This window comes from Saimiri boliviensis, chromosome 4 (assembly GCF_048565385.1).
Source record: "Saimiri boliviensis isolate mSaiBol1 chromosome 4, mSaiBol1.pri, whole genome shotgun sequence".
Lineage (NCBI taxonomy): Eukaryota > Metazoa > Chordata > Mammalia > Primates > Cebidae > Saimiri > Saimiri boliviensis.
Window position 1 is genome coordinate 108,073,647 of NC_133452.1, and position 14,259 is coordinate 108,087,905.

Here is a 14,259-nt window from a genome sequence, read left to right on the forward strand (position 1 = left end):
ACAAATAAGGCCTACAGATAAAACGGGTAGCCGAAACTGAAAGGTAAGACTCAGAAAATTGAGCAGGTCATTAGGCTTGAAGGAAGTGGCTCCTGTGTTGCCTAGGACTTTATCCCCTTTACAAGTCCTGATAGACCATATAGCTAGAATGTTTCAAAGTAGGGGTTCTTGACCATTTTTTTGTGTGGAAGTAAGAGGAGTACCAAGGACCCTTTGTAGTCTGATGAAATCTATGGCGCATTCTCAAAAAAAAGTTCTAAATATGTAAAATTTGGTATAAGATTACAAAGGAAACTATATTGCAAAACAATTATCAAAATATTAAAATTCTGTTATGGTAATAAGTATGCTTCTTTATTAATATATTAAATATCAGGATCAAGTGCTGGATCAAATAAATGGCCATCGTGATTTTGAAGTCGTAATGGGAAAAGATAAAATTTTGAGATACTTGCAATAATTGGAAAATATGAAAATGCCTGTGATTTCTATCAGTGACAAAGTCAGTGTTGCTGCTATTACAGTGGCTTATTAACTACATTCATAATTGAAGGAATTGGTAAATTTCTGTTAGAGTTTAGTGAAAAGATAAAGATGTGATTTTTTTCTCCTTCAAGTCCATGAACCCCCAGAATTCTATCAAGTCCCTTTAGGCAGCGGGTGAGGGGAGATCCAAGAACCCCAGGTTAAGAAATCATGATGTCTGAATGTATCTAAATCTACAGAAGCCTATTATTTTTCCTAAGAAGATACAGAAAGAGACAAGAAGGAGCCATGAAGAGTCCCTTGGAGATCTCCTACATTTAAAAATTGGGCCGGGCGCGGTGGCTCAAGCCTGTAATCCCAGCACTTTGGGAGGCCGAGGCAGGTGGATCACAAGGTCAAGAGATCGAGACCATCCTGGTCAACATGGTGAAACCCCGTCTCCACTAAAAATACAAAGAATTAGCTGGGCATGGTGGCACGTGCCTGTAATCCCAGCTACTCAGGAGGCTGAGGCAGGAGAATTGCCTGAACCCCGGAGGCAGAGGTTGCGGTGAGCCGAGATCACGCCATTGCACTCCAGCCTGGGTAACAAGAGCAAAACGCCATCTCAAAAAAAAAAAAAAAAAAAAAATTGGAAGAAGAACAAGGAATTAAAAATAGCAGAGGAGCAATCAGAATAATACAAAACTGAAAGAGTGTACTGTCACAGAAACCAAGAGAAGAATTTTAACTTTCAATATGTAGACACTATCTACGAATGTTAGCCTGCAAGTCAAGAAAGATTATATTGAAAATAGATACTTTTCTTGGTCAAATTTCATCACCTCCATAGCCTCAAGTTTCTTGTCTATAAAATGAGTATAAATAATGGCTATCCATCAATATTCTAATGATAATTACCCTTGGGATATTTTTAAAGTTATGCTGTATAGTGCCTGTCAACCCACAGCCCTTCTAAAGGAAACTCTCAGGCTACCTGGTCACAGATATTTAGAATATTTGGACCACATTTGTGTGCTTCCCACAGTATGACCTATTGCAGCTTGAAAGTAATTTACAACATATGTGACCAGGTTTGAAAATACATGCCGGTCCTTCAAATTCCTCTTTTAGGAATTTATAGTTAGAAAATTTAAAGACTAAGGCAGTTAGCAATAGAATAAAGAGGGATGGTATGAGGCTGAGATAGGGTTGGGATGACAGGCTTTAAGCATGTTGAGGCAATGAGGGGATTGAAATTAGTAAATAGAGGAAGCCAGTCTGTGGCCCGGGGGAGTGGAGTCACTAAGTAGTGAGAAGCTGAGACACTAAAAGGAGGCTGACAGCTATGTTGCTTCCAGCCTCAGTGGTTCATGAATCCAAGCCTTCCATGGCTCCCTCCCATGAGCTGATGTTTCATAATCCCTCTCCTTTATCTTTAGTCATTATTATGGTAATAGTTTATTATCATTACTGACCATTGTGAGATCACATCCAGTAGAGGAGTGGAGACAGAAGAAGCCAGATTGCAGTGTCTTGAGGACTGGAACCTGATGAGGTAGTAGAGGCAATCCTTCATCTCTCCTCTTTGGAAGTTTGTTGGTAGAGGGAGAATGGGCAGAAGCTATAGAGGGAATCAGGGAACATAAATATCCTTTATTAAAGCTTATCTACAGATTAAAGAGTTGTTTTTAAACAGTTTGAAGTCTCAATTGTCCCGATTTTATTTTTATTTATTTACTTATTTAGAGACAGAGTGTTGCTATGTTGCCAAGGCTGCTTTTGAACTCCTGGTCTCAAGCGGTTCTCCTGCCTCAGCCTCCCAAAGTGCTAGGATTACAGGTGTTAGCCAGCACACCTGGCCCAGATTTTAAATTTAGAATGGAATTAAATCTGACTGATAATTTTATTCTGTTAAGGCTGCCCTGTTCTGAACAGATCTTAAACTAATATTATCTGACTTCCCAAAGATTTAACTTTTTTTTTTTTTTTGAGACGGAGTTTTGCTCTTGTTACCCAGGCTGGAGTGCAATGGCGTGATCTCGGCTCACCGCAACCTCCGCCTCCTGGGTTCAGGCAATTCTCCTGCCTCAGCCTCCTGAGTAGCTCAGATTACAGGCATGTGCCACCATGCCCAGCTACTTTTTTGTATTTTTAGTAGAGATGGGGTTTCACCATATTGACCAGGATGGTCTCAATCTCTTGACCTCATGATCCACCCGCCTCGGCCTCCCAAAGTGCTGGGATTACAGGCTTGAGCCACCGCGTCCGGCCAGATTTAACTTTTTAAGGGACTTTACAGTACCCACACCATGCTTGTCACAATCCCTTTCCTATTCCAAGTGGTTGCTCCTTCAAAGCTGAGTCAGCACTTTTGGCTGTTAGTGGATGACAGATTTGTGAGAGAGGATGTTAAGGGAAGCAGTAGGTCAGAGGGATTAAGGAATGGGGAGCCTTACCTGGATAAATGTCACAGCTACATGACACTATATGACACCTGGTTAAACTTGCCAATACCTCATCTTCCTTACTTTCCTAGTTGTTGCAGGGCTTAATAGAGATGATGTATGTATAGTGCTTTTTGACACCATGCCTGGCACATAGTTAAGGCTCATATATGTTACCTGTTATTAATCCTGCGAAATAAATCAGGGAAGGGCCTGCATTTGCACAAAGCATATAAACCCTATACATATTTGTTTCATGTGTGTGATTTTAACGTTCTAAATAACAAGTATCTGGTTTTGAATAAGCCTCTTTGTACAGTGCCATGTTCAATTAAAGTACTTAACAAAATCTTTTTGGTGTTATTGAAGTTTAGATGCCATAACTAAGATAAAAAGAATATTTGTGAAATGAAGCAGCAATAAAGTCAAATAACACAGCTTGAATTTCATAAAAAAAGGATTTATCTGCTGCTTTACGTTGCTTCATCAGGCCAATTCTGTCTCTTCTTGATCAAATAAAATCTTAATTAACAAGAACTATACTGACCAGTCCCTGAATGAAATGGAACTTTCAACATTCATGATTAAGGGAAGGAAGCAAATTGTGTTTGTGTGTGTGTGTGTGTGTGTGTGTGTGTGTATTATATATGTATATATGTGTGTGTGTGTGTGTGTGTGTGTGTGTATTTAATAGAGACAGGGTCTTGCTGTGTTGCTCAGTTGGGAGTGCAGTGGTGTGATCATGGCTCACTACAAACTTGACCTTTAGGGCTCAAGCAATACTCCCACCTCAGCTCCCTGAGTAGCTAGAACTACAAGCATGAGCCACCACACCTGGCTAATTTGTATTTATTTATTTATTTATTTACTTATATATTTTTTGTAGACATGGAGTCTATGTTGCTCAGGCTGGTCTGGAACCCTGGGCTTAAGCATTCCTCCTGTCTTGGCTTCCCAAAGTGCTAGGACTATAGGCATGGGCCATGGAGCCCAGCCAGGACATATTCTTGAATCAGTTCACATTCAACTCAACCCATAGGGTTCTTTATCCTATCTGACAGGGGAAAAAACAAAACAAACAAACAAAAAAAACCTTTCATTTTGCCAGTACCTTATTTATTCCTACTGGAAAACTCAGCAAATGGAAAAAGAGATGAAAGGGAGGTAAGTGGCACAGCCACCATCCTGCAACTATGAAAAGGAGGCTTTGAGATCCGCTGGTAGGGTAACCACTGGATAAACCAAAGCCCCTTGTATGTAGTTTATTTCTTGCAGCTATATTCACTCAGTTTCTGCTAGATTCTATACTAGATGCTGGGGATTCAGCAGTAAATCAAACACAATCTCTACCTTCATAGAAATTATAGCCCAATTGGGGAAGATGATACTGAACATATTTTTATAAGTATGCTTAGTACGTGAAGGAAAAGGTCAGATATTGTTTTTTGTTCTTTGTTTTTATTTTGTTTAATCTTGTAGGACTCTCCTAGTCATCTTTTTTTAGTTAATATGCATCTAATTCTAATGGTTAATATTATCATCTATGTATTAATCAAAAATATTAATTATAGATACTTTTATATGTTTGATTAATATACAGATGATATGAACCATTAGAATAATATATAGATATATATGATATACTATATATAGTATAGATGATATACATATGTTTTTCCAAGATTGCATTCCAGGTCAGGAGATGACAACACTATAACAAAATAAAAATTCGATGTTGATTATTGCTGAAATAGATCTGGGTAATGCAAGTTACAGGGATTTCTAATACTGTACATTTTGGTTTTCTTAGTTCACTACTATGTAAATTATTACCATATGACAATAAACAAAATTTGCATTTAGGTAATTGTTGAATTCAGAAACTATGATGATTCCTCATAAATATACTACTAATGAGTTTACAGAATTCATTATAATTTCTAATTATGCTAGGCATAAAGGCCATTGAAAATAATTGCAATAGAGGAAGTATAAGAAAATGTTTACATATAGCTACAATTAGAGAAAATGGAAAAGTCAGGTTAAACAAAGTGTTATTATTTCTGTAGAAATTATTTTTATTATTCCTTTTCCTGTGATTTTGAAGAGCCTACTAAATGGAAACTATGAACACTTGCTTTTAGTGCTTTTTAATACCTTAAGCCTCAAAGAGTTTGAAAAGAACAATGACATTTTCACCTTTAAATTTCTCAAATTTTTCCTGAAAGTAAAATCAGAGTTGAGAAAAAAAGACACCTTAACATTAGCTTACCACTTCTTTTCCTCAGTTCTTTGTGTCCACCTCCAATCTAATTAATTCAGAGGCAACTCACATTGCAGGTATCACTTGGCTCTATATTGCAATGAGAGTCTTTGGGTTTAAATAGCAGCTTTCAAGGGGAAAGCATTTTTGCATTAAATTGAATTAGATTTAACATTGATGTCAGGGAATGACACTTTTCTATAAATTCAACTTACCCTACTCAGAAGCCCTTATCCGACCCAGGTATCATGAATTTTATGACAAAATGAGGCACTCAGTAACAGCATTTAGTCCTTCTCATGTTAATTGCCCCTGACTGTTACCATATATGTATTTTTTTTAAGGCAGAGTCTCAGTTTATCACACAGACTGGAGTGCAGTGGCATGATCTCAGCTCACTACAACCTCCGCTCCCCAGATTCAAGCAGTTCTCCCACCTCAGGCTTCCCAGTAGCTGGGATTACAGGCACGCACCACAATGGCCACCTAATTTTTGTATTTTTTAATAGAGACCATGTTTCACCATATTGGCCAGGCTGGTCTTGAATTTCGCCCACCTCTGCCTCCCAAAGTGGTGGAATTACAGGCATGTGCCACCACGCCTGGCAATCAGACATATTTTTAAAGCTCATTAAGTTCTTCATGCCCAAAGAACAATGTAGTGAAATGCCTTATTTTACTTTAACCAGTTTACATTTGCCCAGAACACATAGCTTTTTAAAAGACCATTCTGCTCAATTCAGTTTATTCGTTGAACACTTGGTCTTTATCAGTAATTTGTCAAATTTTCTCTCTTCAGCAATTTGCATTTCTTTAAATTGTAAATAACTAATTTTAAAAACTCCTTTCTCAAAACGAGAAAAATATTAGTATGTCCTAGTAATTCCTAAAAGCCAGTGACAAATAGCTATTCAATACTGGGGTATCAGACAACTTTAATTTCATTTATGAAGTTGTTAATATACACTAGACACTGTACTAGATGCTGGAAATACAAAGATTAATCAAACAGAGAGGTGTGTGTTAGGGGATGGGGTGAAACAGTTTTAGCTAGCACAAACTGGAATCCTGGGTAGAGTCACAAAGGTCATGAGTGAGTGGTTGTGTGAGAACCATGCAAAGAGACATAGAATCTGGGCCCTTTAAATTGTAAGAAGAATCTTTGAGGTATGATCTAAAGTTTACTTGCAATATGTATCATTATTGTTCTGGTTAGATAGTAAAGTAGAATAAGTAATAGTTTAGGAAATTAAAATCTCATCAGTGCCTATTTTCTTACAATTTGCTACATTTTGCCTCTGTTCTTCAGTTAAAAGTAACAATTGTCTATGTAGTCAAGGTTGTGGGCGGAAGGTGCTGGAGGAAATGAATTGTGCAGCACTAAATAGTGCTGCAACCTAAAATGAAGACAGGCTTCCTGTTTCTAAAATCTGCTTCTGTTCCCATATTAATTGATATACATGCAGCTGCAATTTTGGCCAAATCTGACAATTTTCCAACAGCAATAGTGACATCTGATTCTTTCCTTCTTTTTCTTTTTTTTTTTTTTTTTTGAGACGAAGGTTTGCTCTTGTTGCCCAGGCTGGAGTGCAATGGTGCGATCTCCACTCAATGCAACCACTGCCTCCCAGGTTCAAGCGATTCTCCTGCCTCAGCCTCCCAAGTAGCTGGGATTACAGGCACCAGCCACCACACCAGGCTCATGTTTGTATATTTAGTAGAGACAGGGTTTCACCATGTTAACCAGGCTAGTCTTGAACTTCTGACCTTAGGTGATCCACCGGCTTCAGCCTCCCAAAGCGCTGGGATTATAGGTGTGGGCCACTGCACCCAGCCGACATTTGATTCTTTCACATAACAAGATGTGTGTAGGAAGGTTAAACCAAGTACATCAGTCTAACAATGTCCTCAAAGCCCACAACACTCAACTCTCCATTCTGCCACCTTCAGCATGATGCTCTTCCTTGGGCTTGTTACTATCTCATGGTTGCAAGGTGACTGCCACAACCCTCAAGTACCACATCTTCATATCATCATCCCAAAGAGGAAGAAAGAAGAGGACAAGCAGAAAATATGGTTTCCTCTTATCAGGGAGGAAGAGCTTTCCCAGAAGTACTCCAGCAAACTTCTTATATCTCACTGGTCAGAACTGAGTCACACAGTCATCTACAAGGGAGGCTGGGAAAATGTTAATCAAGGAGAATGGGACAGCCAAGTTGGATTTAGGTATGTTATCATTCATTCCCTGGGACTGAAACTGCTGGGGTTCTGCTAACAAGAAAAACAATGGGAGATGAGTGGCAGCAAATAGTGATGGCTACAGTCATTTGCTTGGTGCAACCTTGGGTGAATTACTTAGCATCTGTCTTGGTCAGCTTGGCCTGGTATAATGAAATACCACAAGCTGGATAAGTTATAAACAACTGGAATTTATTTCTAACAGTTCTGAAAGCTGGGCAGTCCAAGATCAAGGCAGATTCAGTGTCTAGTGAGGGCTTCTTTCCTGGTTCATAGATGGCACCTTCTTGCGGTGTTCTCACATGGTGGAAGGGGCTAGCTAGCTCTCCAGGTCTCTTTTATATGGGCACTAATCTCATTCATGAGAGCTATACTTTCATGACTGAATCATCTAGAAGCCCCCACCTCTTAACACTGTCACATTAGTGATTAGGTTTCAATATATAACTTTGGGGTGTGGAAGACACAAACATTCAGACCACAGCAGCATCTGTGCCTCAATTTCCACATCAGCAAAACTGAGATAGTGATAAAACCTAACTCCTAGACATGGGATGTGTATTAAATGACATAACCCATGCCAAGTGTTTGAATAAGTGCGAGGTACAAGGTCAACACTCATAACTATTAGCTACTAATGAAAAGAGGCGTGGCCAGCCTCGGTAGCTCACACATGTAATCTCAGCACTTTGGGAGGCCAAGATGGGAGAATCACGTGAGGCCAGGAGTTCAAGACCAGCCTGGCCAACATAGCGAGATCCCCAACTCTATTTAAACATTTTTAAAACAATTTAAAAGGCACTATATTTCCCAAAGTGCTTGATTTACACCAAATTCCTCAGATTTTCTGGATAGCAAGATGTGCAGAAACAAAATCAGAAAACCTGACTTCCAGTTCTCAGAGATAATTCTTTCCAGCAGACTTGTGTCTCTAACAAAGTTTAGATCCTTTCTGTTCTTATCTATGTTATCCCCAAATCCTCTCCCTTTCTCCTATTCTTTTCTCTCCCTCTTTCCCCCATTCTCTTCTCTCCTTCTTTCCCACTTTTCTCTCACATCTACTCTTTCATCTCCTTTCCCCATACATGTTCTTTTTCTGAGGACCCTTCCCCTTTTATTCAGGCTAGGAAATTATCATCGCTTCACCTTCTGCTTGACTTCAAAGCTGAAAAGGACGCTAACCCTCACACAGGACTCTCCAAAGTCCCGTGAAACAGTTACCCTCCAAGGACCAATGGGTGATATATTGAGAGCATGGTTAATTTATTCTGCATGTGCTAAAGCATAAGTAATTCACAAGCCAGGCAATAATCATGCAACTAACAAGCATCAATTGTCTGATAAACATGTCTCATTGCCTTATTTCCTTTTTGCCATTTCACTCTCACAAAGGTAGGAAGGATATCAGGCAAAAAAAAAAAAAATCTTTAAATTTAACCAAATTAATTTATCCACCATTTTTTTAGATAGTAGGACAGAAATAAGACAAACAACCTAAAAAATGAGCTTTGTAAAACGGATTTGCAAAATAATTATCCAGCAAGAAAGAACATTAGTTTATTATTCCATGGGGGAATAAAAGGCAGAAACCAGGCTTCTATGAGAATGGTAAATGGAACACAGCAGGAAAGAAAAAAAATACAACTGGAGAATATGTGTGCTATGACCTTTGGAGATGAGCAAGGAAAAAAAAATCAATATAAAGAGAATTCACATACACACATTTAAAGCTATTTGAGAGATCTGAAACATTTGGTTTGAAAAGGGAAGCTCTAGATTCATTGTGCAATATTTCTCTTTGCTTTCCATTAAAAACAAATGGTGTGACTTCTAAATGTTAGTAAAATCTCATGTTTCTTTTCTTTTCTTTTTTAAAGTTGCCTTTAAATTAGCAAAAGAGGGAAGTGATTCCCACTTTTGTCTATTATAGAAGGGAAAAGGAACAGATGCAGAAGCTGAAACCAAGGTGCATCAAAGCCACACCCCTCCCTTCATTCATCCCTCTCCATCTTTCCATCTAAACTTGAAAAAGCTCAGGGTGATGGGGCTGGAAATGGGGGAAACAGCAGCAATGGGGGTCCTGCTTATCCTCATCTCCTTCAAAGGCAAATGGAGTTGATGTGATGAATTCTCTAGGTATCAGCTGTACCTGGTATTCTCTGCCTCTGCCCATCTGGAAAGCCTTAGCAAAGGTTGAAACCTCAAATGCTGATAAGGACCAGGAAGGTATAAACAAAGGCAGAAAGGGCAAGTAAGAAAACATAAGCTAGACCACTTGTTTTGAGACTAAATAGCAACAACAACAGCATAAGACTGCTGACTGAAGTATACAGTAACAATAAAGAATGAAGGATGGTATATAAATACTACATGGATCCTCCAGGATACATGGGTAATATTGTTGGGAGGAAAAAACAAGGCACAGAGCAGGGAAGACAGTTCGCTATCTTTTGTGTAAGAAGGCAAGAAAATTATACAGATATATAATAAAACATCAAACTAAATGGGACAAAATACTTGGTTACATAGCAGGGTCAGGAGGTGGAGAGGAAGGGAGGCAGAATGGAGAGGATATGAATGAATATAGTAGATTTTCCTTACTATGTTTTTTATATAGTTTTGAATTTGAACTATATGATGGCTTGAATATGTTTTACTTATTAAAAATTAAAATTTATGTCTGGGTGCAGTGGCTCATGCCTGTAATCCCAGCACTTTGAGAGGCTGAGGTGGGCTTGAGCTTTGGAGTTCAAGATCAGCCTGGCCAACATGGTGAAACCCCGTCTCTACTGAAAATAAAAAAAGTAGTCGGGCATGGTGGTGCATGCCTGTAATCCTAGCTACTTGGGAGGCTGAGGCAGAAGAATTGCTCGAACCCAGAAGGCAGAGGTTGCAGTGAGCTGAGATCACACCGCTGCACTCCAACCTGGGTGACAGAGACTCAAAAAAAAAAAAGAAAGAAAGAATATATTCTAAGAATTTAAAAAATGACATAAAAGCCTAAAATTCTGAGTAATTTTTTGTTATTTCAATTTTGAATCTATTTTATGTTTATTGTAGACTGGCAAAAAGTAAATATGTTAGTGTTGTGAAAGGAAAATGTCTTGGGCCCCCAAAATCACTTAGGGAAAACTGAAGCTAGAAACTGCTTAGGGCAAACCTGCCTCCCATTCTATTCAAAGTCACCCCTCTGCTTACTGAGATAGATGAATATCTGATTTGCCTCCTGTGAAAAATCTAATCAAAAACTCAAAAAAATGTAACCAATTATGTATCACCTATCCGTGACCTGGAAGCTCCTTCCACTCTTCAAGTCTTCCCGCCTTTGCTTCAGGTTGTCCTGCCTTTCCAGATGAACCAACACACTTCTTATACATTTTGATTGATGTCTCATGTCTCCCTAAAATGTTTAAAACTAAGCTGTGCCCCAGCCACCTTGGGCACATGTTGTCAAGAATTCTGTGGCTGTGTCACAGGCGCATGGCATCCTCAACCTTGGCAAAATAAACTTTCTAAATTAACCTGTCTCAAGTTTTTGGGGTTCACATGTTATTAGGATCCAAAATTTTCTATGCAAGAGAAAAGAAGTACAAACATAAAATCAAAGAAGGTTAAGAAGAATCCTGTCATATTAAATTTAAATATGTCATTTTTTTATTCTTAGATATATTCTTTTTTTTGAGTCATATTAAATTTGAAGTTATCAACATGAATTGATGATTTAAATAAATATATTTCCTAGCTTGGGCACCTAAAACAGCTCAGATGCAATGACACACCAGTGGCAAAAAGTTCACCAAGGTCATAGATTTGTTTTTTAAATAAATACTATGCTCCAATAAAAAGTCCCAGTGCTCCTGGGATAAATGACTGATTCTGGGTCTGGGGAAGGGAAAGTATGAAATCAGCCTGGCCATTTTCTTTTTCTTTTTTGAGATGAAGTTTTGCTCTTATTGCCTTAGCTGGAGTGCCATGGCGTGACCTTGGGTCACTTCAACCCCTGCCTCCTGGGTTCAAGCTATGCTCCTGCTTCAGTCTCTGGAGTAGTTGGGATTTCAGGCACCCACCACCATGCCTGGCTAATTTTTGGTATTTTTAATAGACATGGGGTTTTACCGTGTTGGCCAGGCTGGTTTTGAACTCCTGACCTCAGGTGATCCACCTGCCTCGGCCTCCCAAAGTGCAGAAATTACAGGTGTCAGCCACCGTGCCTGACCCAGCTGGCCATTTTCCTGTGCCAAAAAAGCCCAAAGAATGATGGGAACATCTCAAAAGGACGCAGGAGGAATCCACCTTGAAGAGCTCCCTCTGGCCAAATTTGGGTCAGTTTGAACAAGAAGATCAGTGATTGCAATTGATTATAAAAATTGAATAAGTAAAAATTCACATAGTCCATAGACTGTTGAAAGAGAGACAGAAAAAACTAATTTGCAACCCTTGAAAGTGACTGTTGCAGCAACTTCTTACTATGAAAATTCACAAAGAGAAAGAATTAAGCAGTTAGTCTGCCTTTTTTTTTTTTTTTTTGGAGATGGAGTCTCACTCTGTCGCCCAGGCTGGAGTGCAGTGGTGTGATCTCGGCTCACTGTAACCTCTGCCTCCTGAGTTCAAGTAATTCTCCTGCCTCAGCCTCCCAGGTAGCTGGGATTAAAGGTGTGTGCTACCACACCCGGCTAATTTTTTGTATATTTAGTAGAGACAGGGTTTCACCGTGTTAGCCAGGATGGTCTCGATCTCCTGACCTCACGACCCACCTGCCTTGGCCTCTCAAATGCTGGGATTACAGGCATGAACCACCATGCCCAGCCTAGTCTGCCTTTATAAAAGGAATAATAATTCATCCCCAATGGATAAGAAGCTCTTCTCTACATAAATATGCTTGCAAATAATAAAGATGAAATTATAATTTTAAAAATTACGTTGCATCTATTAAATAATCTATATAATTATATAAATATCAATGGATGCTAATAGCATCAAATATAAGGTTACTGTGGAACCAATTATTTATGAATTGCTGGCTGCTTTCAAGGAAATTCCATACTTTTACAGTGGAAGGACCTGTGTGTTCTCACTGTAGCCAAGTGATCATATTTCATGTTACCTTTGTGGGACAACCCGGCATTAAGTGCCTCCTGATTGTTGCAATTTAAAGTACAAATCACCTATGAAGTATTCCTGCCATAATAGTTTACCTAATTCCAATTCAGCCTCTAGATTGAACTTCCAGTTTACAGGAAAAATAGGGGAAAAGCAGGGAATTAACTAACATCACAAGAAAACAATCAGACAAACACAGAATATGCCTTAATCTACCAAACTTTGTTCTGGTCTCTTCTAAAAGTCAATGTCATGAACCAAACAAATACACCAAAGTTTAAGGGAATGAACTTGTTTAACCTGTTTAACCAAACACAATGAGTAAAACTTGATTGGGTCTTGTTTCAAAAAACAAAAGAATAAAGACCTTTTGAAGGAAGGAAATGTTAACCTGAACAGGATATAAACTTCAATATAAATAGGGAGCGATTGTCCATTCTCTTAGGTGTGATAATAATATCGTGATTACGTAAGAAAATGCCTGCATTCTTAGGAGATAACAGAATAAAATCTTTAGGGATGAAGTTTCAACATATCGCCTACTTAATTTCAAAAATCCAGATAGAAGTACATAAAAATAAATGCATAATAATCAAATATGCAGAATGTTCAGAATAATTCTGATAAATGCAGAATAAAATACAATAAAATGTTAATAATCATTGAACGAAAGTGATTTTTTTCCTAATCAAAGTTGAGTGCTAGCTGAATTACTAACCACTCCATGCATTTTCTTCTTGCTTCCCTGAACCCCTAAGCAGAACTTCCCAAAGCAACAAGGGCAGCATGCGACAGGCTGAAAGACCGTGGAGGTCGTCTTGTCCTACCCCGAATGGAACCATAAAGAACAAGAACTATAAAGAATACCGGTCCTGGCCGGGCGCGGTGGCTCAAGCCTGTAATCCCAGCACTTTGGGAGGCCGAGGCGGGTGGATCACAAGGTCAAGAGATCGAGACCATCCTGGTCAACTTGGTGAAACCCCGTCTCTACTAAAAATACAAAAAATTAGCTGGACATGGTGGTGCACGCCTGTAATCCCAGCTACTCAGGAGGCTGAGGCAGGAGAATGCCGGAACCCAGGAGGCGGAGATTGCAGGGAGCCAAGATCGCGCCATTGCACTCCAGCCTGGGTAACGAGAGCAAAACTTCGTCTCAAAAAAAAAAAAAAAAAAAAAATACCGGTCCTAACACAGTGAGTGCAGACTTGGGACGAACCTCCTTGAGGCTTTATTGTTATTCTCAATAACAGAAGGAGCTCCGAGTCAGAAAAATCTGGATGCAGAGCTTGCCTGTGTGATCTCAGTCAAGTGACTTAACATCTCTGAGATGTATCTTCCTAATCAGTGAACAAGGATAATAAGCCACCTCTCACATAGTCGTTACTAGAATGAAGTGAGAAAAATGTATACAAAGGGCCAGGAACAGAGCTGCCACATAACCAAGAATCTCAGTAAATACTGGTTCTTATAACTCCTGCCTCCAGCTCCTCGCCTCCTTTTATTTTTCTGCCTTTCCTACAGTCACCCCTTTCAGCATCCACCTCAATTGGGCATGTATTAAAAATGCCACATGCAGGATTCTAATGCAAATGGGCTCTTGTTTCTCCTTGTGGGTGTTCCTGCCCTGCCATCTGATGTGAGCCATGCTGTGCCACTCAGCCGAGGAGGTGTCATTAACAGCTGTTCAAGGCCTCATTGCCCCTCAAGCACAACAGAAGAAGGTGACTTCAGCCCACATTATTACAA

General features: G+C 39.3%; 1 protein-coding gene across 3 annotated transcripts in view; it reads right to left on the bottom strand.

The window, feature by feature from the left end:
- The window catches only part of SH3BGRL2 (SH3 domain binding glutamate rich protein like 2), a 165,881-nt gene that overhangs the window by 68,091 nt on the left and 83,531 nt on the right, over positions 1 to 14,259 (bottom strand). For all 3 annotated transcript variants that reach the window (XM_039467917.2, XM_039467919.2, XM_074398031.1), the window contains one exon: positions 1,944 to 2,089. In XM_039467917.2, coding sequence (XP_039323851.1) covers positions 1,944 to 2,044 — 101 coding nt within the window. In that variant the 5' untranslated portion in view covers positions 2,045 to 2,089. The remainder of the gene's footprint in view (positions 1 to 1,943; positions 2,090 to 14,259) is intronic.